This window comes from Chaetomium tenue, assembly GCF_020726465.1.
Source record: "Chaetomium tenue strain MPI-SDFR-AT-0079 chromosome Unknown F5144scaffold_5, whole genome shotgun sequence".
Classification (NCBI taxonomy): domain Eukaryota; kingdom Fungi; phylum Ascomycota; class Sordariomycetes; order Sordariales; family Chaetomiaceae; genus Chaetomium; species Chaetomium tenue.
In genome coordinates, this window is record NW_027117333.1 from 599,053 (window position 1) to 619,885 (window position 20,833).

Genomic DNA, 20,833 nt, shown 5'->3' on the forward strand with positions numbered 1-20,833 from the left:
AACGATCCGGGGCCCGCGGGTTTGGCAGGACTGCAGGGCTACACAAATGTGAGTAATGCCTCATTGTTCACGGGTGTTTTGTTAGTTTCCTTGCTAAGGGAAAAATAAATATTACGAAGAGGCTACATGTTTGTCTTGTTTATTCTACCTTTACCGAGTCCCCGGGCCTTCCCACCAGTTTCTAACGATACGAAAGACAGTGTAGAATAAATTTAGATGAAGAGCAAAACCAGGGACAGGAAAAGCTTTTGTTCCGATGATGTCAGTTGCTGAGTCTGACATGTGAAAATCGAGCAACGTGGGCGGCATTTTATTGGCCATGCTTCGAGATGGTTTTACATGTCTCCGTCACGGAGAGCTCGAAGGACAGACAGTATCAGCCGGTATCCATGCATGTACGGGGGAACGGTTGACAACATGAGCGGAAAGGTCCACAGCCCACTCGCGGGACCCGAGTGAGCCGAGTTCGACGGATCGATAAGGTACCTAGATACCTAAGATAAGTATCCTAGCTCCAGAAATCTCGTTTAGATATTTTCGAACGCGTCACGGCGTAGCATGCGGTGCCAACAAGCATTTCACGCCGCACAGTCCCGCGGCGGGTTGTTGCCGTTATTAACCTCCAACATGTATGGGCGGAGGAGTTCCGACCTCACCAATGGTAGGTGGGTCCCGCCGTTAGGCAAACGGATTCATCCCGACATACTGAAAACTTCGAAAATAGACCAATGGAATAACACCGGTGAGATTGTTAAGTCGGAAACCCGCCGAGGGACATCGGTCTTCAAGATGCGAATTGATGACGACTCCACTGCGGTATTCGGTATTAGGGACCGACCGAGAGTGAAAATGGGTTTCAAAATTGAGAAGTGGTATTGTATATCAGTCCCCTTGCTCCACGAGCCAGAACAACAACTTGAACCCCCCTGGTTTCGATGTTACGGCACAGCAGCATCACCATCCACTCTACACCATGCCGGGACACGAACACCAGGCCCCTAAGGAGCAGGTGGCTGCCAGTGTTGCAACGGGTACCACCAATAGCAGCCTGAGCGACCATGATGCCAGTTCGGCCACGATAGGAGATCACGACACTTCTAGGAGAAGCACAACTAGCCCCCTAGACGAGGAGGGCGTCACAACAGAGCTTCAACAGATTGCTACGGCGCTTTCGCGCCATCAAACTCAGGGAAGGAATGCGCCAGCTCCACATTACTCGGATCCTGGTTTGGATCCCCAGTCGGCGGACTTTGACGTAAGGAGATGGGTCCAACATTTTATGGCCCAAGTCAACGCGCAGGGGAACAAGGCGAGCGAATTGAGCGTGCTCTTCAAAGATCTGAATGTCTCTGGATCCGGTTCTGCTCTGCAACTCCAAGAGACGGTTGACTCGGTTCTCCTAGCGCCACTCCGGGTTGGCGAGCTCTTCTCCGGGAAGAAACAGCATAGGCACATCCTTCACGGCTTCAACGGCCTTGTCAAAAGTGGCGAGCTGTTGGCAGTGCTAGGCCGGCCGGGCTCAGGTTGCAGCACCTTTCTCAAGTCTATTTGCGGCGAACTGAACGGCTTGACCTTGAGCAAGGAGTCAACAATCCACTACAATGGAGCGTCACAAACTCAGATGCAGAAGGAGTTTAAGGGGGAAGTGATCTACAACCAAGAAGTACGTCGCCCCCTGAATTTAATGACCCTCATAAGGGATGCAAGGACTGACATAAAAACAAACAGGTCGACAAGCACTTCCCCCATCTCACCGTCGGGCAAACCCTCGAGTTTGCCGCCGGCATGCGCACGCCATCACAGCGCGTCGAAGACATGCCCCGCTCCGAGTACTACCAGTACATCGCGCGGGTGGTGATGGCCATCTTCGGGCTCTCCCACACCTACCACACCAAAGTCGGCGACGACTACGTCCGCGGCGTATCCGGCGGCGAGCGCAAGCGGGTCAGCATCGCCGAGATGATGGTCGCGGGCTCCCCCATCTGCGCCTGGGACAACAGCACGCGCGGGCTCGACTCGTCCAGCGCGCTCAAGTTCGTGCAAGCCCTGCGCCTCTCCTCCAACCTCGGCCGGCACGCCCACGCCGTCGCCATGTACCAGGCCAGCCAGGCCATCTACGACGTCTTCGACAAGGCCACCGTCCTCTACGCCGGCCGCCAGATCTACTTCGGCCCCGCCCACGCCGCCAGGGCCTTCTTCGAACACCAGGGCTGGCACTGCCCGCCGCGCCAGACCACCGGCGACTTCCTCACCTCGGTCACCAACCCGGACGAGCGCACCCCGCGGCCGGGGATGGAGCACAAAGTCCCGCGCACCCCGGAGGACTTTGAGCGGTACTGGCGGGCCTCGCCGGAGTTCGCCGCGCTGCAGGCCGACATGGCGCAGCATGATGCGGCGTTCGAGGGCGAGGGTCGTGAAGCGAGCATCGCGGCGCTGCGCGCGAAGAAACAGCACTGTCAGGGCAGGCATGCGCGGCCCGGGTCGCCGTACCGGCTGAGTGTGGCCATGCAGGTGCGGCTGAATACGAAGAGGGCGTATCGCAGGGTGTGGAATAATCTGCCGGCGACGGCAACGAATATCGGGTCGAATTTGATACTGGCGCTGATTATTGGGTCGATCTTTTTTGGGAATCCGGATGCGACGGTTGGGTTTGAGGGGAAGGGGTCGGTGCTGTTTATGGCGATTCTGTTGAATGCGCTGACGGCGATCGCGGAGATTGATAGCCTGTATGCGCAGAGGCCCATCGTGGAGAAGCATGCGTCGTATGCGTTTTATCATCCCGCGACGGAGGCGGCGGCGGGGATCGTGGCGGATATACCGGTCAAGTTTGCGTCGGCGGTGGTGTTTAACTTGATCGTGTACTTTTTGGCTGGGTTGAGACGGACGCCGGATCAGTTCTTTCTGTTCTTTCTTGTGTCGTTTGTGGCGACGTTTGTTATGAGCGCCGTGTTTAGGACGCTGGCGGCTATTACCAAGACGGTGTCGCAGGCGATGGCGCTGGCAGGTGTGTTGGTGTTGGCGTTGGTCATGTATACCGGTTACATGTGAGTGTTCCCATAGCCCCGGGTGTGAAAGGGGTATTCCATTGCTAACACATTCACAGCATCCCCGTGCCGCAGATGCACCCCTGGTTTAGCTGGATCAGATGGCTCAACCCGATTTTCTACGCCTTCGAGATCCTCATTGCCAACGAGTTTCACGGCCGCGAGTTCACCTGCTCCCAGATTGTCCCTCCTTTCTCCCCCCTCGTCGGCGACTCCTGGATCTGCGCCAGCGCGGGTGCTGTGGCCGGCCGGCGCACCGTCAGCGGAGATGCCTACATTGCCGCCATGTATGGCTACCAATATTCGCATGTCTGGCGCAATTTTGGCATCCTCATGGCGTTCCTCGTCGGTTTCATGGCCATCTACCTCGCGGCGGTGGAGTTGAACTCGTCCGTCGCCAGCACCGCCGAATCCTTGGTATTCCCACGGTGGGACATCCCCGCGCACCTGGACCCCAAGCGCAGGGGCAACGACGAGGAAACCAGCGCACCAACTTCCGGGGCAGACGTGGAACATGCGCCCCAGGACCCCAAGGGCGGCAGCATTGAGCCCCAAAGGGATGTCTTCACCTGGAAGGATGTTGCCTATGACATTGACGTCAAGGAAGGTAAGCGTCGGTTGCTGGACAACGTGTCTGGGTGGGTTAAGCCCGGCACTTTGACGGCGTTGATGGGCGCTTCAGGGGCTGGCAAGACCACGTTGTTGGATGTGCTCGCGCAACGGAAATCTGTCGGCGTTGTGACGGGCGATATGCTAGTGAGCGGTCGGCCTTTCCGTGCGGACTTCCAGCGCCAGACCGGTTATGTGCAGCAGCAGGGTAAGTTTCAGCCCTTCCTGTTTTCTCAGTTTTATAGCTCATTGTTGACGCCTTCTAGATCTTCACCTCGACACCGCTACTGTCAGGGAGAGTCTCCGATTCAGCGCCATGCTCCGCCGGCCCAAGTCAGTCAGCAAGAAGGAAAAGTTCGAGTTCGTCGAGGAGGTCATCAAGATGCTCGGCATGGAGGAATATGCCAATGCCATCGTTGGTATCCCAGGCGAAGGCCTCAACGTCGAGCAGCGCAAGCTCCTGACTATTGGCGTGGAACTGGTCGCCAAACCCAAGCTTCTCCTGTTTCTCGACGAACCTACCAGCGGTCTTGATTCTCAGAGTGCCTGGGCCATCTGCGTCTTCCTCCGCAAGCTGGCAGATGCGGGACAGGCCGTGTTGTGCACGATCCACCAACCGAATGCCCTTCTCTTCCAGCAGTTTGACCGGTTGCTCTTCCTCGCCAAAGGGGGTAAGACGGTTTACTTCGGGGACATTGGCAAGAACTCGCAATCTCTGCTCGGTTATTTCGAGAAGAACGGGTCACGCCCCTGTGGTGACGACGAGAATCCTGCCGAGTTCATGCTGGAGATAGTTGCCGAGGGCGTCAACCGCGACGGCGAAGATTGGCACTCGGTATGGAAGGGGAGTCAAGAATACAGCGGGGTCCAGGCCGAACTTGAGAGGATACACGAACAAGGCAAAGAGAAGCAGTCGATTGACAGCAGTGTCAGCAAGGGCGCTTCTTCCGAGTTTGCCATGCCTTTCGCTTCTCAAGTGTGGGCTGTCACCCAGCGCATCTTCCAGCAGTACTGGCGGATGCCTGGTTATGTGCTTTCCAAGCTTCTGTTGGGCATCATGTCGGGCCTGTTTATCGGCTTCACCTTCTGGAAGGCCGAAGAGACACAGGCTGGCATGCGGAATGTTGTGTTCTCTGTCTTCATGGTGACTACCATCTTCACCACGCTGGTGCAGCAGGTATGTTCTTATCAGAGCCTTCATGGCGTCCTGCTGTGTTCCTTCATGCTAACATCCCTAGATCCAACCGCTCTTCATCACGCAACGCTCCCTCTACGAAGTGCATGAGCGCCCAAGCAAGGCTTACTCCTGGAAAGCCTTCCTCATTGCCAACATCGTCGTCGAAATCCCCTACCAGATCCTCACCGGCATCCTCGCCTTCGCCTCCTTTTACTACCCCGTCGTCGGCATCCAAGCCTCGGCCCGCCAGGGCCTGGTCCTACTCTTCATCATCCAGCTCTTCATCTACGCCAGCGCCTTCGCCCACATGACCATCGCCGCCCTCCCCGACGCCCAAGCCGCGGCGGGTATCGTCATCCTACTCACCATGATGTCGACCATCTTCAGCGGCGTGCTCCAGACCAAGGTCGCGCTGCCCGGGTTCTGGACCTTCATGTACTACGTGTCGCCGTTCACGTACTGGATCTCGGGCATCGTGTCGACGGTGCTGCACGACCGGCCCGTGGTGTGCTCGGCCGCGGAGAACCTGGTGTTCAACCCGCCGCCGAATACCACGTGCACCGAGTACCTCATGCCGCTGGCGGACGTGGCACAGGGGACGCTCCAGAACCCGTTTGATACGGAGGCGTGTCGGTACTGTGCCTTTGCGGTGGCGGATCAGTACTTGGAGAGCGTGGATATCTTTTGGGGTGATAGGTGGAGGAACTTTGGGATTATGTGGGCGTACATTATTTTTGATATCGCGATTGCGATCGGGGTCTATTATTTGTTCCGGGTCAAGGGCATGGGGATTCGGGGGCTGTTCAAGAAGGTCAAGAAGAACTAATGGGGCTTGGGGGCGAGGATTTGAGAGATAATAATGGGGAAAGGGGCTGATGATTAGACTCAACAATGTTCGATACTCCCGATAGAATTAACTAGGTAGTTGTTTTCTTGTTTCTATCAAATTGCCTACCTGACCTTACACCGTCAACCTTTTTCGAACCATCGCAACCCAGACGGCAGTTGGCCCCCATAAAACACTACCTGTGGTAACCACGGTCTCTCCATTCTCCAAAGGAAGGGACGGACCCCCGAGCGCAAGAGGCCCAATGCCTCCTACCCGGTACCACTGGCAACAAAAGACTTGCAGATTCAACTTGAAGAAGCAGTCTTCCCCCGCACAGAACGCGACTAGAGACGAAAAGAACAGCTCATTATCTCCAGTAATTTCTCAATAATGGCGTCCACATTGTACAATTACCCCGGCATCAACATACCACTATGGCGTCTCAGGCAGAATGACGACGCCACGGCGGCTGGTGTCGAATTCTACCGCTACGGTTCTTTCGAGGGCGCCGATGGTTCCCTCTCGGAGCTTATCCAAGTCCGTGAAGTCGCCATGCTTTTACTTATGGATCGCCTCACGGATAGACCCGACTGGAACAAGAAGGTGTTTGACGACAGCATTGTCGCCAAGTGGCGCCACGAGACTCTGACGCAGAATGAAACAGATCTCTACAAGGAAATCGTCGCAGACCCTATCCAGGTTCCCATGCCAAACCGGACGAGGATTATCAACGAGGCTGCGTTCGATTATGTAAGTAAACATCAAGCCAGAATCTATTGTGGCAATGTCCTATGTCTGTACTGACTGTTGTCTTATTTTCGTAGTGCATCGCCGAGTTGAAGTGCAAGGCAGTTCACTTCGAAGAAACCGGCCTCATATTCACTCTCAACTCGTCCCAAGGCACGGCCGAGGTTCCCTGCTTCAACACGGCCATCAAGGCAGACAGCCTAGTAACCAAGGAGCTCCAAACGGGCCTAAAGGTTGCATTTGAAAAGCTCCGCACTGAGCAGGCTGCTGGACCCAACTTGCATCCAGGAAACCAGGGTATGGTCCAGGATCTTGTCGACCCTTCCATGTATCCCTTCGTTTATGGTACGCATCTCTCCGCTCTCAATGTCCCTTTTGAGCGCGGTTAACAGACGGCAGGGGAAAGCAAGTTCATCCCAGAGGAAGTTGTAGGGGTGGCCGACGCTGTCGATAGGTGGTCGGGGAAGGGTGAAGCGGTACAACCGCTACTGGAGGGAGACGATGAAGAGGAGACAGTTATCTACCCCTACTTTTGGTCGGAAACCTACCAGTGGCTTCCTGCTAACCTGGCATTCCAGGAGGACGGCTCCGTTCGCTTCACCAGCTACATTAACAACCTCCACCCCCAAAAGCACGCCAACACTTACCGACTCCTTGAGAGGCTCATTGAAACCGTCATTCCTGCGTGGGAGAGTGTTCTCAGCGGCAAGGCCACCACTGATTCAAATGATGCGCCGGACCGTTTAAAGTATCCTCCCGCGGTAAAGTAAGTTCTTCTGGTCCTCTGGCCCCCAAGTCACATCAAAACAGTAGAGTTGGCTGATGCTATTAAATACCAGCCGAAGCAACGAAAACGATGTCTGGGGAGAGGTGGATCCGGCCTTTATCGCTGAATACGAGGCGAAACACGGCGGTATCAGCGTGGACGCTATCCGACGATATGGCGATGAAGATGACGATAATCTTGATAATCTTGAGAGGGACAGCCCGGTTCTGAAGTGGGGAAGTTTGAGGGACCCTGTTCTCATGGAGCCGTTGGATTTTGAGCCTTACACCTACACGGTTGAGCAAAGATTCCGAGAGCGGTTTAAAGAGACTGGTTTGCAGGTCATCGTCAAGATGGCCTCGATCGAGCTGACTCCTGAAAAGCCCAAATTCCCTAAGGGTCATTGGCAAGTAAGTCTGCATGGAATCCACCACGTCGTATACGGTATACCGAGGAAAGTGTGGCCCTAATAACGGCAATTAGATTGAGGGCCAGCTGAATGAGCATATCGTGGCGACAGCGCTGTATTATCTCGACTCAGAGAACGTGACCGCAAGTGGAATATCATTCCGCATGGCTACCGACCCCGACCAGGCCAAATTACGATCTCAGGTCGCCTCCGGCATGCACGAATTGTACGAGCGCTTCTACGGCACCACGCTTGGGGCCGAGGCTGACAACGAAAGCGTTCAGCCTTATGGTAGCGTTGCGACGCCCGAAGGGCGGTTGCTGGCGTTCCCCAATGTTTTGTAAGCTTGTTCACCCCCCTACGTACCTAGGTAGGTACTTATCGACTTATACCGAGCACCATGATTAACAACGGCCGGCTTTGCTCCAGTCAACGCCGGGTCTCCTCTTTCAGCCTACAAGACGGAACCAAGCCCGGCCACCGCCGCTTCGTCGCTCTGTGGCTCGTCGACCCATTCCAGCGCATCATATCGACCGCCAACGTGCCGCCCCAGCGGCTTGACTGGTGGGTCAAGGCCGTCTTTGGTAGCGAGCCCGAAATAGGCGGGATGCCGCCCGAATTATTCCAAATACTACTCGAGCAGGGGGCCGCCGAGGTCATCAAACCGCCAGAGGAACTACTACAGAGCCTGAGATACCGGTTGCCGGCGGAGCTCAGGGAGATGGTGCGGCAAGCGGCCGTTCCGGCGGGTCTGATGACGGCGGAACAGGCACGTCAACACCGGAAGGCGTTGATGAACGAAAGAATTAACTTCTCGGAAGCGGTCGAGGAAAGAGCTTGGGCAAACACATACGCCTTCTGAGAGCATCAATGACGGACTTATTGCTGCCTGTGGTTATCTCCTTTTCTATTAGCGGCCACGGCCCCCACTCGTTTTAGTCTTCTTCCTCTTCCCACACAGCACAATTGCCTTGACACACGTACCAGTCATGGTGTTTTTATTCTTTTCTCATCTCAAGCTAGACCCGAAAATGGCCTTACAAGCCTACCTAGGATTAGAAATAGAAACAGAGCTAACACACTCGAGACACTTGAGCTCCATAAACTCACTCCCCCATCTCCTCACTCAACAACCCCCCCCTACCTATCATCCCCATCCACCTCCCCCTCCTCACACCCACTGGTACACACTCAACCTATTCGACCCACCACACACCTCCGTCGACGCCCCCGAGCAGGGCATCGCGCAATCCTCCTCGGCCGCCAACGTGCTGTTGACACTCAACTCACTCCCACAGTAGCACTCGGCACTATACTCCAGCCCAAACCACGTAAACCCGCTATCCCTGCAGTACCCGCCACACCCGGGCACCGTCATCGCCGTCAGCGAGAACCCGCTGGCCCCCGCCAGCGCCCGCTCGCCCACCGTCACCTCCGTGTAGCACCCGGCGTATTGGGTCGTCGTGACGGGCGGGTCGTGCGGGTAGGGGAGCGACTCGGGGGCTGTGGCGGAGGTGCCGTAGAGTGAGAGCCGGTTGGGGCCGCCGCAGATGGAGGTGAGGGTGGTGTCGCCCGGGCACGGCATCGTGCAGTCGGTGGAGAAGGCGGGGAAGGAACCTTGTGCGAGGGAGTTGCCGCAGTAGCTGGGTGGGGGTGTTAGTTGGGGGGTTGGTGTGTGGGGGTTGGTGTTTGGAGGGGAGGGAGGAGGGAAGAGGTGTGTGGAAGGCAGGGATGTGGGGAAGTGGGGACATACCACTCGCCGCCGTACTCCAGACCCCAGAGGTCAAAGCCCGTGCAGTGAGCCTCGCAGTCCGCGACAGTCATGCCCTCATAGTCGATGAGGGGGACGGCCCCGGTGAGGGCGCGGGTGGGGATCTCGGTGTAGCAGCCGTAGAGGGTCTGCGCGAGGGCGGCGGGCACGATGGCCGCGAGGGCGAGGACGGATTGCATCTTGCAGAAGGGAGAGGGTTGGTCTTATGTCTGAGTAGACAATGGGGTGAAGTGAGATGAGGTTGATGATGAGATGGGCAATGGAGATGGCAACATCGGGGAGAGAAGCAATATTTATACCTGATCAACCTCCCAATATCTTGCCGGTCTCGCAACTTTACCCATACCTCAGTCCCAGAGGGAAGTCTGTGGCGTTCACGAAGGCATCTATCTCTAGTACCACCGTAACATGGCCTCTCGCTTCTTCCTGATCCCACTCTGCACTGACACACACCCAACTTGGCGATGAAACCGTGCGGGTTGAACTCCCAACAGACCCCTGGTCTGGATCCAGAATCACAAGTCCGGAGGTCCTCGGTGAGAGCGGGCACCGGGCGGCTGCACGCTCGGTCTGCATATGCGTGGTTTGTATATCACATGCAGCCATTGGAGTCTGCGCAGGGACTAGTGGAACGGGGACGGAACCCGGGGGGCGGGGAGTAAATAAAATTGGGAGGCTTGACATCAGATCAAACTATTGGTTTGTCGAGCAGAGCCTCAGAGCGAAATAACTCAAAAGGGTCTCGCTCACAAGCCACCGTACCACGGTATTTCCTGTTGTGGAGGGCCAAGAGATCTGGCGCGGAGGTATTGGGAGAAGCCTTGTGTCTCCGATGACGGGACGCAAGTCAGATGTCTTGCAAGCCAGACTCCGATTCGCTGCTGGAGTCGCGCTAGCTGCCCTGCAGTTGCGGGCGGTTCCGTCAGGGGTAAGCTGTCGGTCGTCGGACTACACAACCGGTCTTGCCGCTAACTCGCCGAGTTTCCGTTCCTGCATTCTTGGGCACACCGAGGGAGGAGGAGACAGGATGTGGCCGATAGAACCCGGATCCAATAGACTACGCCACAACGTAACTCAGGCGCGTTGACTTGGACCAAAAACAAAGCCCAGGTCTGCAGATGGAAGTCATGGGACGGTCTGATGATAGAGCTGAACTGAAGTCACTCTGAGAAGGTTACATGGCACGCATTTCAGCTCGTTATCGGAAAGATAGAGTTGCAATGATACCCGCGAAATCACCCCAAAATCAATATCAAGGTCCCTTCACTCAACAGCCAAGGCCCCCAGAACCAAACTCGGAGGCCCAGCCACCTGACGACCCCCTGCTGCAATCCTTCGGGACCAGGCCAGGGAGCAAAATCGGCCACATGCAGGGCAGGGGAGAAGCCGTCCTTTCCGCCTCGTTTTATTTTCTGTTCTCGCACAACAACATCAGGTCGCCCCACTGGGAGCCTGCACACAGAGGCCGAGAACCAGGTAAACCATCAGTTCCCGCCCTCCCCTGCGGGGTTGCAGATGCGGCTCGATCTGGGCACTCTCAAGTTAGCGAACAATGTAACCCGGCTCCAATATTAACCGCTCGAGCGGGAAGGTGAGGGCGGTATCGTGTCAATCAGTGCAGTAGCGAGGAGATCGAGAACGATCAAGATGGTCTAGAAACGCCCCGAGCTGAGCCCATTGCCACCGTAGGTCGTAATGGCCGAGCCCTCGTATCTGCCACCGAGCCCACCGTCCCGGTCACCGTCCAGTCCACGCACCTAGTGCGGTTTGGTTCTACGTAGCAACCACTCTGCATTGCATGCAGGCTAGAATATGCACCCAGTCAATAAAACATTTTATTGATGAAAGATTCAGGTGTCCTTCCGGGCGGGTCGAGGTTGTATGAGTGACAGAAATAGAATGCTGCCCGGACTACCCCTACCACTTCGACCCTCCTTCCCGGACCGCCAGCCCGGTTCCCAAAAACAGTCAAACCCGAAGGCTGGAAATTCGAATCACAGAGTCCGAGAAGAAATATTTGCCAGACTTGATGGGTGCGAGGTTACTTGATTTGGAGACCTGAGTCTAGACCCTGGCCGGCCCCCTGCATGTGGGCGATGGAACATCCGGCCGATGCACGCCTTTAGGAAGTGATGAATGAACGAATCCGATTCTTTTCGGCACGTTACGTTCAAGACTTTAGCTACCGAGCTTGGGGATGTGTTTATTGACGTCCTCCAAGTATCAAAATGCTCTGCCATTTCATTACCGTGGTGTGCGTAAGGGGTCAATAGTATTACTAGTTTCCCCTACTACATGCTTGAAGCACGTCAAACCATCGTAGAATTCTTGATCACGCCAAGGTCATGAACTATTTGTAACGATAGCGTGAATTGATATGAAATAAGTAAACGTAAGAAAGCAAGAGAATTAGAAGTATGCTGTGATACAAGGGTGGACGAGACGACTACAAACCCAAAGCCCTGGTCGTCTCATCCAACTAAGCCTCCCCTGCAATACTATAACAGGCCCAAGCTGCCGGGACAGGGCCCGCTACCTCGCCCCCATCATTAGGCTTTGTGAAGGTATCTAGTACCGGGCAAGCAAGTCCTCTGGTCGGTCGCTACGCCGTAGCCTGTGCCTTCTAAACAACTATCGCGACTTGTCAGCGGAGTACCAGTACACTACTGTGTGGCACGACGCAATGGGTTGCGGTAGTTGCAGACCCGGCAGTTCTACCCCTACTCGCCGTCCTGACACCACTCCAAACACTCCTGCATCGGGGCTCGGGCCCCCGAGATCGGTTCTGGACGTGGCTGGTGAGTGGCTGGGTATGGGCTAACTCGGATAGGAGGCCGAGGGAGGAGCGTGAAACAGGCGTTTGTCCGCAGACTATGCAGTTACTTACGACGGGTGCCATAACCGGTGATGCCCGAACAACGCTGACATCCTGTGGGAAGGATGATCAGGGATTGACTTGCTTCCAAGTGGATCATAGCTATATCTAACACCCCTGGCCGATATGAAACCCAATGTTTAACCCTAAACAGAAGTCTCAAGTCCTAGGCATGCGGTACCGTGGCGGACTAGCGAACTGCTAGTGAAACCTTGGTCCCTGCTAACAACACAGGCGCGGTTATCGTAACATACGTGCAGAAGGTAGCATTTGAAGGTCAAAAGACCAAAGGCACGCTGTTTCTTCTTGGATTCTAATACAAACACCGTAGCCCACTACTAGAAACCTACTAAGCACAGCACTTGCAACAATATGAAGGTGCTTTTTAGACGCAAAGCGAACTTAACCTTCCGCCTACATTCCAAATTTCAAAACATGAAAGCCATTCACATCGATTCCATGGTACTCGGCAGTAGCGTCGCAGAGGGCAGCTTCGTGCCACTGCTACTGGCTTCCGGGCCGCCCACCTCGATACACACCGGACGCTCGCCGGTCTCGGTCAGGTTGGCGTAGATACCCTTGTTACAATTGTCCTCGGAACCCACCCAGGGGTTCCAACTGACAAGGTCTTTCATAGTGATGTTCTGGTCGAGGGCGATGTCCTCGCAAAGATAAACTGTTACAGGGGTAGTTTTGTCAGTCATTAGGGTCTCATCATTTCTTAGAGGAAGAGTTAGTCATTATGTCCGGGTACTCACAACCAGCATCAGAGCCTTGAATTGTAGTGAAGCAAGAACAAGATGGCGCGGTACCGGGATACGGTTCTGAAACCTCGGTACAAGGGCGGTTCCCTGGCGATTCTTCATCTATTGGTAGAGTCAAATCAGCACACATGTCGCTTCTCTTCATTGTCCAGAGCGATCTCACCAGTCGAGTTGGTAGCACAGTACCGATACCCTTCTTGCAGCCGACAGGGGTCCACCTTCTTTAGACTCGGATTCCACGTGAGGAAATCCTCGAGAACAACGTCAAAAGACGCGCTCACAAAGTCGCAGTTGTTGATGTTGTTGGTGAAAGCAGGGACGTCCCTCTGCCGAGACTGGTCTCTCTGAGGCACAACCACCCTGTAATCGGCAAACTCGACACAGCCCTCTTCCTCGGTGAGCGAATCCGGAGCAAGGGGCAACTCCACGATGGGCGTGGCAATGGGCTTGACCGTGGCGATCGATTCCACTGTGGTGGTCCGGTAGTTGGAGGGGGTCAGCGTGTAGATGGGTGAGGTGGAATAGGGGTAGTCACGGTAGGTGTTAATGTCACCGACCGCCTTGACGCAGTACGACGTCTCGAGCCAGAGGTTCTGACAGTCGGTGCTGTTGATGGATGGGTTGAGGAAGAAAAAGTCCCGTAGCGAGATGCTCTGGCGGATTGAGATGGCTTCGCAGTAGTCTCCCGTCTGGACCTCGTACCAATGCGCGCACCGCGTGTTTGAGTCATTTTTGGCGTTGGTGGGAACAGGGACTGCGGTTGGGGGTGCTTGCGTTGTTGTTGGCGAGGGGATCACGGTTGTGACTTGGTCCAGCGTTCTTCCAGGGGGGCTGTAAAACAGGTCAGTGAGGAGCAGGCCACAAATGGGAGCCACCGTTGGATATGCCTTACCTAATGCAGAGGAGTGTCTCGACCATGGTGTAAAGGTTGGTGCACACAGGGTTGATATTCGGGTTCCAACTAAGCAGATCACTGGCCCTGAGGCCGCTAATTGAATCGAGGATGCTCTGGCACGTATCATCGTACTGGACACGATACACTGTGCACGGTTCTGGCAGGCAAAGCTTTGTGCCGTTTCGTAGGTTGCACTCCGGGCCAACGCCGGCCGCCTTCCTGACGGAATATGTCGAGACATTCCTGGCTGTGGCGACGGAGTCACACGTATCGTTGGTCTGGACCGCGTACGGCGATCCACAAGTTGGGGGATCCGTAGGCGCAGCAACGGACTTCGTGCTGAGGGCGTACTTGGCTGGTGAGGTGAAGGCGTAGCCCTTCGCGCCGCATTTTGACGTGATGGACTCGAATCCTTGGGCGAACTCTTGGTGATAACCGAAGGGGGAATTCAATTGCGCCCTGACCAGGTTGAGAGAACAGTCCGAGCAGCTGTCGGCAGCCGTTCCGTTGGCGAGTACATTGAGATATAACTCATTGCAGAATTTCCCAGTGTCGCTAACTCAGAGGTAGCAGTAGATCAGTGCCAGTTCAAGAGTTTTAGGATGTGGATTAAGAGACCCGTCTCCCGAAGATCAAACATAAATACCACTCTGCTCACCTGTCCTTTGTACAGGAAACGTTGTAGGTGTAGATGAGCCGGTCGATTACAAATGTTGCTGCCACAATTAGCAAATCCCATCCTTACAAACCTTCATTCAAGACGAAAGGCTCAAGCAAGCGAATACAGGTAGCTTACCAGGATACACGACTGAGCGAATCTCAATGACGTCTTTGTCGGCACGGCAACCCTCGGCGATGACCTTCCAGACAGAGCTCAGGGAAGAACGGCAGGCCGAGGTACACAGCAGTTCCAGCGAAGACGACCCAAGCCGGGGCATGTCGACCGAAGCCGCAGCTAGGAAGCTCGGGCAGTCTTTCACCGTGGTGTTGAGCGCCTCAGCACACTTGCCCTTGAGGGCGTCGCGAGCCAGGGGAGTTTCATGCCGTTCTGTTGTGTCCACAGCACATAAACGATATGGGGTGAAGAATATTTCAGAACTGTTCTGTGCCCACGCGGCGGCTATCATGAAATAAAACCCCCGATGCCGGTCTAATTGGGTACCTACCTAGATAGCTAGCTGGTCAACGAGCACATCCGAATTCCCTATCAGCGTCCTTCGGTGTCGACAATCTTTAGGCCATTCCCCGTCTTGCGTTACACCGCTTTCTGGTCACCCGCACCTTGCTCCGAGGCAACTCGGGTCGTTAAAAGCTTACAACTGTGACTGGAAGCCGGTATTTCCGGTTTCCTCTTGGAAACTACGCAAACGTGATGTCACGGAATTGCTGATCAGTGTTCTCCTCGAATAATAGCGAATCAACATCGGCATCATCGACGACGAAGGATTGTATCGCCCGCATCGACGAAGGATTGTTCGGTGCTGCCATTTACACCCACTACCTACCTAGGTAGGTAGGTACGCTCTATATGCACGGTACGTTACATCGTATAAGCTGTTCGGCATTGGCATGCCAGTAACTATGATCAGCAGAATGGCAGCCCCGCGGTGAGCCTGGCTTACGTGTCCGGATTTCGATGTCCCATTAGGGGTCGCGAAGGAGCGATCTGTCAGACGATTCGCGCAGCCTTGTGAGCTTATGACGTTGAGCCACTCTTGGATGGTAGTACATTGACTTAAGAAAACCTTTTACAGTATTTGATCTGCTAGTCAAAAGCTGCAACACAAATCACAACTTGTGATTCCGTGCGTCAGGAAGGACTACGTGCCCGGGCTAGGTAACCGCCCGAGAACTGTATGGTTGCAGGCCGAGGTTGATACACTCACGTAGGACTGAAAGTCACCAGGAGAATTTAAGTTCGGCATCGAGTGAGCAATCCAGGGAGTGTCAATAGCTTTGACGGCAACCCCGAGTATTTCCAGCCCAAGGCGCTGCTTTTGGCTACCCCTTATTACCTAGTCTGGAACTCTGAACCACCGTCACCATGCCTTCTTTTAAGGGGCAACGTTCTTACATTTCCGTCCTGAGCTTGCTCTTCCTAGTCGTTCTTAGTTTTTACCTCGCCAAAGATGATAGCACAAAAGGCAAAGTACACGGCAGCGTCTCTCCGTTGCGTCCCCGACAGTGGGCTTCCAATGTCTCTACGATGGCAGGGCCTCCTAAGGGATATGCTCGCCGCGTAGAAGACGACCCCTACACCTGTGGCAAGAACCGACCCTGCTCTAACGGAGCGTGCTGCGGCCCCTCGGGCAACTGCGGCTATTCCCCCGAGTACTGTGGTAAAGGGTGCATTTCCAATTGCAATGCCACGGCGGAATGCGGCCAATACGCTGCAACGCCGGGGAAAACATGCCCCCTGAAAACTTGTTGCAGTGAGCACGGGTTCTGCGGGACCACGGAGGTATGTGATTTGAGTTCACAGGCCGCAAAACACATTCAAGTGCTGACGTTTTGCTGCTAGGAGTTTTGCAAGCCTGGCTGTCAGTCTATCTGTATCCTCAATCCCCAACCACCAGGGGGGTCTCCCAAGAACGTGTCACGGAATAAAGGTGTGTAGCTCTTGAGATACGGATGTCGACGAACTGAAGAATCAACCATGGCTGACTCTGGTACCAACACAAGTCATTGGGTACTACGAAACCTGGAGCTACCGGTCGAGATGCAACCAGAAGTCTCCCAGCGACCTACCCCTGAGCGAGCTCACCCACCTCAACTACGCCTTTGCCTTCGTTAAGCCTAAGACCTACGAGCTTACCACTATGGATGACAAAACCACTGAGGACTTGTGGCAACTGACTGTCGATACCAAGAAGTACAATCCCAATCTCAAAGTCTACGTTGCCGTTGGTGGCTGGACCTTCTCAGACAACCACACCGTCACCCAGCCACTGCTTGGTGAGATCTCCCGCACCGCAAGCAACCGCCAAAAGTTTGCGGATGGTGTCGTCAAGTTCTTGAACAAGTATGGTTTTGACGGCCTCGACATCGATTGGGAGTATCCCGGTGCTCCCGATAGGGGTGGCAAGCCCGAGGATACCGAAAACTTCACTCTGTTGATGAAAACACTGCGGTTAACCTTTAATGCTGCGCCGAGACCGCTGGGCTTAACATTCACGATTCCTTCCTCACTATGGTATCTTAGATGGTTTGATCTACCTGGCCTGTTGAAATGGGCGGATTGGACCAACTTGATGAGCTATGATCTTCACGGCACTTGGTGAGTTACTTCAGTTTCAATCAAAGTTGGCGCTTCTTTCTGCTAACGATCGTTCCATACAGGGACCGCCACAACCCCATCGGTGCCATTGTCCAGGCACACACCAACCTCACCGAGATCAAACTGGCAACCCAGCTTCTCTGGCGCGTAGGTGTCAAACCATCACAAGTAGTCCTGGGCTACGGCTTCTATGGCCGCTCTTTCGAGCTCTCCGACAAGGACTGCTCAACCCCAGGCTGCAAGTTCAAAGGCGGCGCCCGCCCAGGTCCCTGTTCAGACACCAGCGGCATCTTGATGTACTACGAGATTCAAGCCATCCGCAAGCAACTCCCAGACCTCAAGCCCGTGTTCGACAAGAAGGCCGCAGTTAAATATCTCGTGTTTGACAAGGACCAGTGGATATCGTACGACGACGCCGACACCTTCAAGCTCAAGCTCAAGTGGGCCGACGAGGTGGGCTTCGGCGGCACCATGATCTGGGCGTCTGACACGGACGACGACAAATTCTCGGCCATGAGCGGGCTGATGGGCTACGAGGTTGCGCATGTCGATACGGGTCCAAACTTGGACGGCGTCCTATCGCTGACCTTGACGAAGGGCAACGTGGGTAAGAGTCTGCAAGGCGAGAATGGGCAGGAGTGTAGAGCCCTGTTGGACTACTCGTGCAAGGCAACTGGAGACCTGAGATGTGACCACGGCGAAACCTTGGTTGGATGGGACCGGGATGGATGTGTAAGTGGGCTTCTCCTTACACGGCGCCAACTCCTGTCAGATTTTCTCACGGCTTCTGCTAATTCGACACACCCACGTTAGGATGAGGACGAGGGCAAGCCGATCTGTTGCCCTTCAGGTACAGCGCCCAATAAATGTGTGTGGCGAGGTTCCGGCAACGACGGCGGCATATGGGGCGATTGCAATGGACAGTGCCATGCCGGCGAGTCCAGAGTTTTAGATTCAAACTGGTAAGAAAGCGTCTCCAAGGCCACCCCAGATGCTCGGCTGCTAACCAATTCCACCCGCATGGTAGGGGCGGCGGCCCCGAAAAGGACCGGGAATCGGACCCTTATAAATGCGCCAGGGGTTCCAAGGTTTTCTGTTGCGAGGCTGGCGACTGGAAGACCGCCATCGATGGCTGCTACTGGACCGAGTGGTATGAACACTCCCCGATGCTAATGCCCTTCTGCGTACTATCACGCGCCGTTACTACATACCAGTAGTGGCAATAGTGCTACTACGAATCACGAAGATGAGCTAACGGTAAGGTTAAAAACACAGCTTCGGGGAACCCAGCTGCGATTCAGGGACTAAAGAAGTGGCCACCAAGAAAGGAAGCTGCTCCTTTGGCATTGAACCAAGTAAGCTTTTAAGACACATCACCTACTCACCCCATGTTCCTAGGCCAGGGAGGGTATCTATCCTTCATATCCTATCATAACATGTATGGGTACATTTGTTGGCTCTACTTGCAACTAATCACGCACAACTCAATCAGAATACTGTTGCCCAGACGACACACCCTTACATGACTGCACATGGAGGGGGAGCGCACCAGAGTGCGTGGATGCCAACTGCAAGATGGAGGACGATGGCGAAGTGTTAGCCGAGGTTCAGGTTGACTCCCAGTCGGGCGGTGATTCCTGGAATCTCTGCAGCTGTAAGTTTCAGTCTACCTCTTGCCGTTTTGCTACTGCCCCCATCCACTGACAGACCGAATAGGGGGGAGAGAAAAAGCCTTGTGCTGTCAAGTGAGCAAGGCCCCGCCGCCGCCGTTGTACTGCGACACTACAAGCTGTGATCTTGATCCGCTTTTCTGCAGTCAAAACAACAGGGATTCATGGGGAAACCCTTTGTCGTTTGAAAAGAGAGATTTTGAGGTGTCCTTGCTGGAGAAGCGCGGACCGCGGCGCACCTTGGATTGGAAGACGGTGGCCGGGCATATCGTAGCGCAATACTCTCTCACCTACCCAACCACGGGGGCTTATATGAGGCACCTTCGAGAAGGACTGCGGGGCATCGCGAGGCGGTGGTGGCAGATGGCATCACGGGACTGCGACAATCCGGTGGTCTCTCCCGTGCGTCTCGATGAGGACCGAGCTGCTCCCGAAACTGCGCAGGTTGAGCATACCGTACCGGTGAGTTTTCTTTGCTATTTGGAAATCCCCACTGCCCCTAATTATACCTCGGTTATGAGTTCAACTTTGGTATTCCCTCTCATCAAACCCATCCATCCCCCCTTTCTCCATCCTCTGGCATTTACTCCTCGCAGAGACCATAAGACCGTGCCCTCGTGCTCACAAACCTTGGATGCGCTTAGGTTGTTACAATATCTCGCTTTGCTGCTGTCGCCAACCACGGCCGGCACTGGGCCCCCCGCCCCGCTGGATATGGAAGATCCGATCGAAACGGTGGCTGGATCGAAGTAGGCCAAATCACGCCCGAAGGCCCGCGCACTAACACACCAGCTATAAGAAGCGAACACTTTTGGCGCAACGTATGGATTGACCAGGAAGGACTCCCCGCCAATCTACCGCGCGTGACGCCCGGCTCCCCGGATATACGACAGCCTGTCGGGCGTCTTTTTGAAGCCCTCGGGTCCAACACCAACCCAAACCACTTCACGCTTCTCGAGGAAAACATCAACGAGATAAAGGGTCGGATTGAGATCTTTAACGCCCCGATGGCCCAGGCTAGATTCAGACGCTATGTGCGAAGTGCCCTCAACTCGGGGAACGCCGACCCTGCCGCCGACATCGAGTCCTTCATGGCCCCGTTGCGAGAAGCCCGGGGGGTGTTTGAGTACTTGAGGTCTGAGGACGTGGTCACACGACTGGACACAATCACGGCATCTATCTTCTCACAACTCCAAATTCTCGAACTCCACATTCCAGAAGCAGAAGGGTAAGTAGGTGTTGATAACCTCCTTGGTTGAGCTTGCAGCCTATGGATGCCATCTAACGAAGCCGAAACTGTAGATTATCAGCCCATTGGAACGAATTCTACCCCCATTACTTCTCCCAAGTTTCCGAGTTTGCCCGAACATGGGCGAGCGACCAAATCGAGTGGACCAGATCTCAATACAACGCTAACACTGACGCTTATAATCGTGACAGTGTCCTGAAGCGGCTGAAAGACATTGAAAACGACATTCCGAACTGGAAGTATGCATTCGAAGACTAGATTGTTTATGGGGAAGGGTTATGAGGCAAGGGATGGGTTGATTAATCAACGGAAGTTAGGAAGATTGGCCAATACAGCATGTATAATTATCTTGAAGAGCCTATCCTACTTGGTGGGTATATTACTCCTAACAATCTTCTAACTACCTTTCAAATGTTATGTAGATATCGGGTAAAATGGGAGTACTGGCTTTGCCATTCATCAAACAAACCATGGCGAGGAAAGAGTCCATTTCAAGTTTGTTGTCCCCGTAGCTGCAGTTGCGTACCCGCCAAGGAGGCATGGTTCATCGAGTTAGGTAATGTCTGCGTTAATCCCATGCAGGCAGCAAAATCAAGCAAGAAAATGCGCGTTGGGGCCTGCCATAGCAACTTCCCCCAGTCAAAAGCCCATTGAGGAGGCATTCTCCCAGGGGCAGGAGACCCCCCCGATGGTTTCCACGCCGTCAACGACTAATCCCGCTCGGACCCGCGTCCCAAGGGCTCTTGGAACT

General features: G+C 54.7%; 5 protein-coding genes across 5 annotated transcripts; 3 read left to right on the forward strand and 2 right to left on the reverse strand.

Annotated features, from left to right (window-relative positions):
• Positions 1–1,279: 1,279 nt before the first annotated feature.
• F5144DRAFT_493097 (ABC-2 type transporter-domain-containing protein) lies at positions 1,280–5,656 on the forward strand (the record flags this gene model as incomplete). Its single annotated transcript, XM_066785954.1, has 5 exons — positions 1,280–1,663; positions 1,729–3,044; positions 3,104–3,861; positions 3,920–4,830; positions 4,892–5,656. The coding sequence occupies 5 exons, from the start codon at positions 1,280–1,282 to the stop codon at positions 5,654–5,656; spliced, it is 4,134 nt and encodes a 1,377-aa protein (XP_066640915.1).
• A 393-nt stretch (positions 5,657–6,049) lies between these two features.
• On the forward strand, positions 6,050–8,443 carry F5144DRAFT_652147 (uncharacterized protein; the record flags this gene model as incomplete). Its single annotated transcript, XM_066793053.1, has 6 exons — positions 6,050–6,409; positions 6,484–6,751; positions 6,806–7,172; positions 7,246–7,582; positions 7,656–7,921; positions 7,978–8,443. 6 exons carry the CDS (start codon positions 6,050–6,052, stop codon positions 8,441–8,443), a joined length of 2,064 nt encoding a protein of 687 aa, XP_066640916.1.
• A 309-nt stretch (positions 8,444–8,752) lies between these two features.
• On the reverse strand, positions 8,753–9,531 carry F5144DRAFT_492456 (WSC domain-containing protein; the record flags this gene model as incomplete). Its single annotated transcript, XM_066785917.1, has 2 exons — positions 8,753–9,224; positions 9,335–9,531. 2 exons carry the CDS (start codon positions 9,529–9,531, stop codon positions 8,753–8,755), a joined length of 669 nt encoding a protein of 222 aa, XP_066640917.1.
• Positions 9,532–12,420: 2,889 nt separating this feature from the next.
• On the reverse strand, positions 12,421–15,013 carry F5144DRAFT_535177 (uncharacterized protein; the record flags this gene model as incomplete). The annotated part of the gene is made up of 6 exons (XM_066787030.1): positions 12,421–12,903; positions 12,986–13,093; positions 13,155–13,822; positions 13,884–14,441; positions 14,545–14,602; positions 14,683–15,013. 6 exons carry the CDS (start codon positions 15,011–15,013, stop codon positions 12,674–12,676), a joined length of 1,953 nt encoding a protein of 650 aa, XP_066640918.1. The 3' UTR covers positions 12,421–12,673.
• A 559-nt stretch (positions 15,014–15,572) lies between these two features.
• F5144DRAFT_576093 (uncharacterized protein) lies at positions 15,573–20,511 on the forward strand. Its single transcript, XM_066789112.1, has 11 exons — positions 15,573–16,347; positions 16,408–16,495; positions 16,569–17,163; positions 17,226–17,895; positions 17,977–18,125; positions 18,191–18,313; positions 18,439–18,518; positions 18,656–18,817; positions 18,880–19,295; positions 19,478–20,061; positions 20,136–20,511. Exons 1-11 carry the CDS (start codon positions 15,931–15,933, stop codon positions 20,338–20,340), a joined length of 3,489 nt encoding a protein of 1,162 aa, XP_066640919.1. The 5' UTR covers positions 15,573–15,930; the 3' UTR covers positions 20,341–20,511.
• Positions 20,512–20,833: the final 322 nt, after the last annotated feature.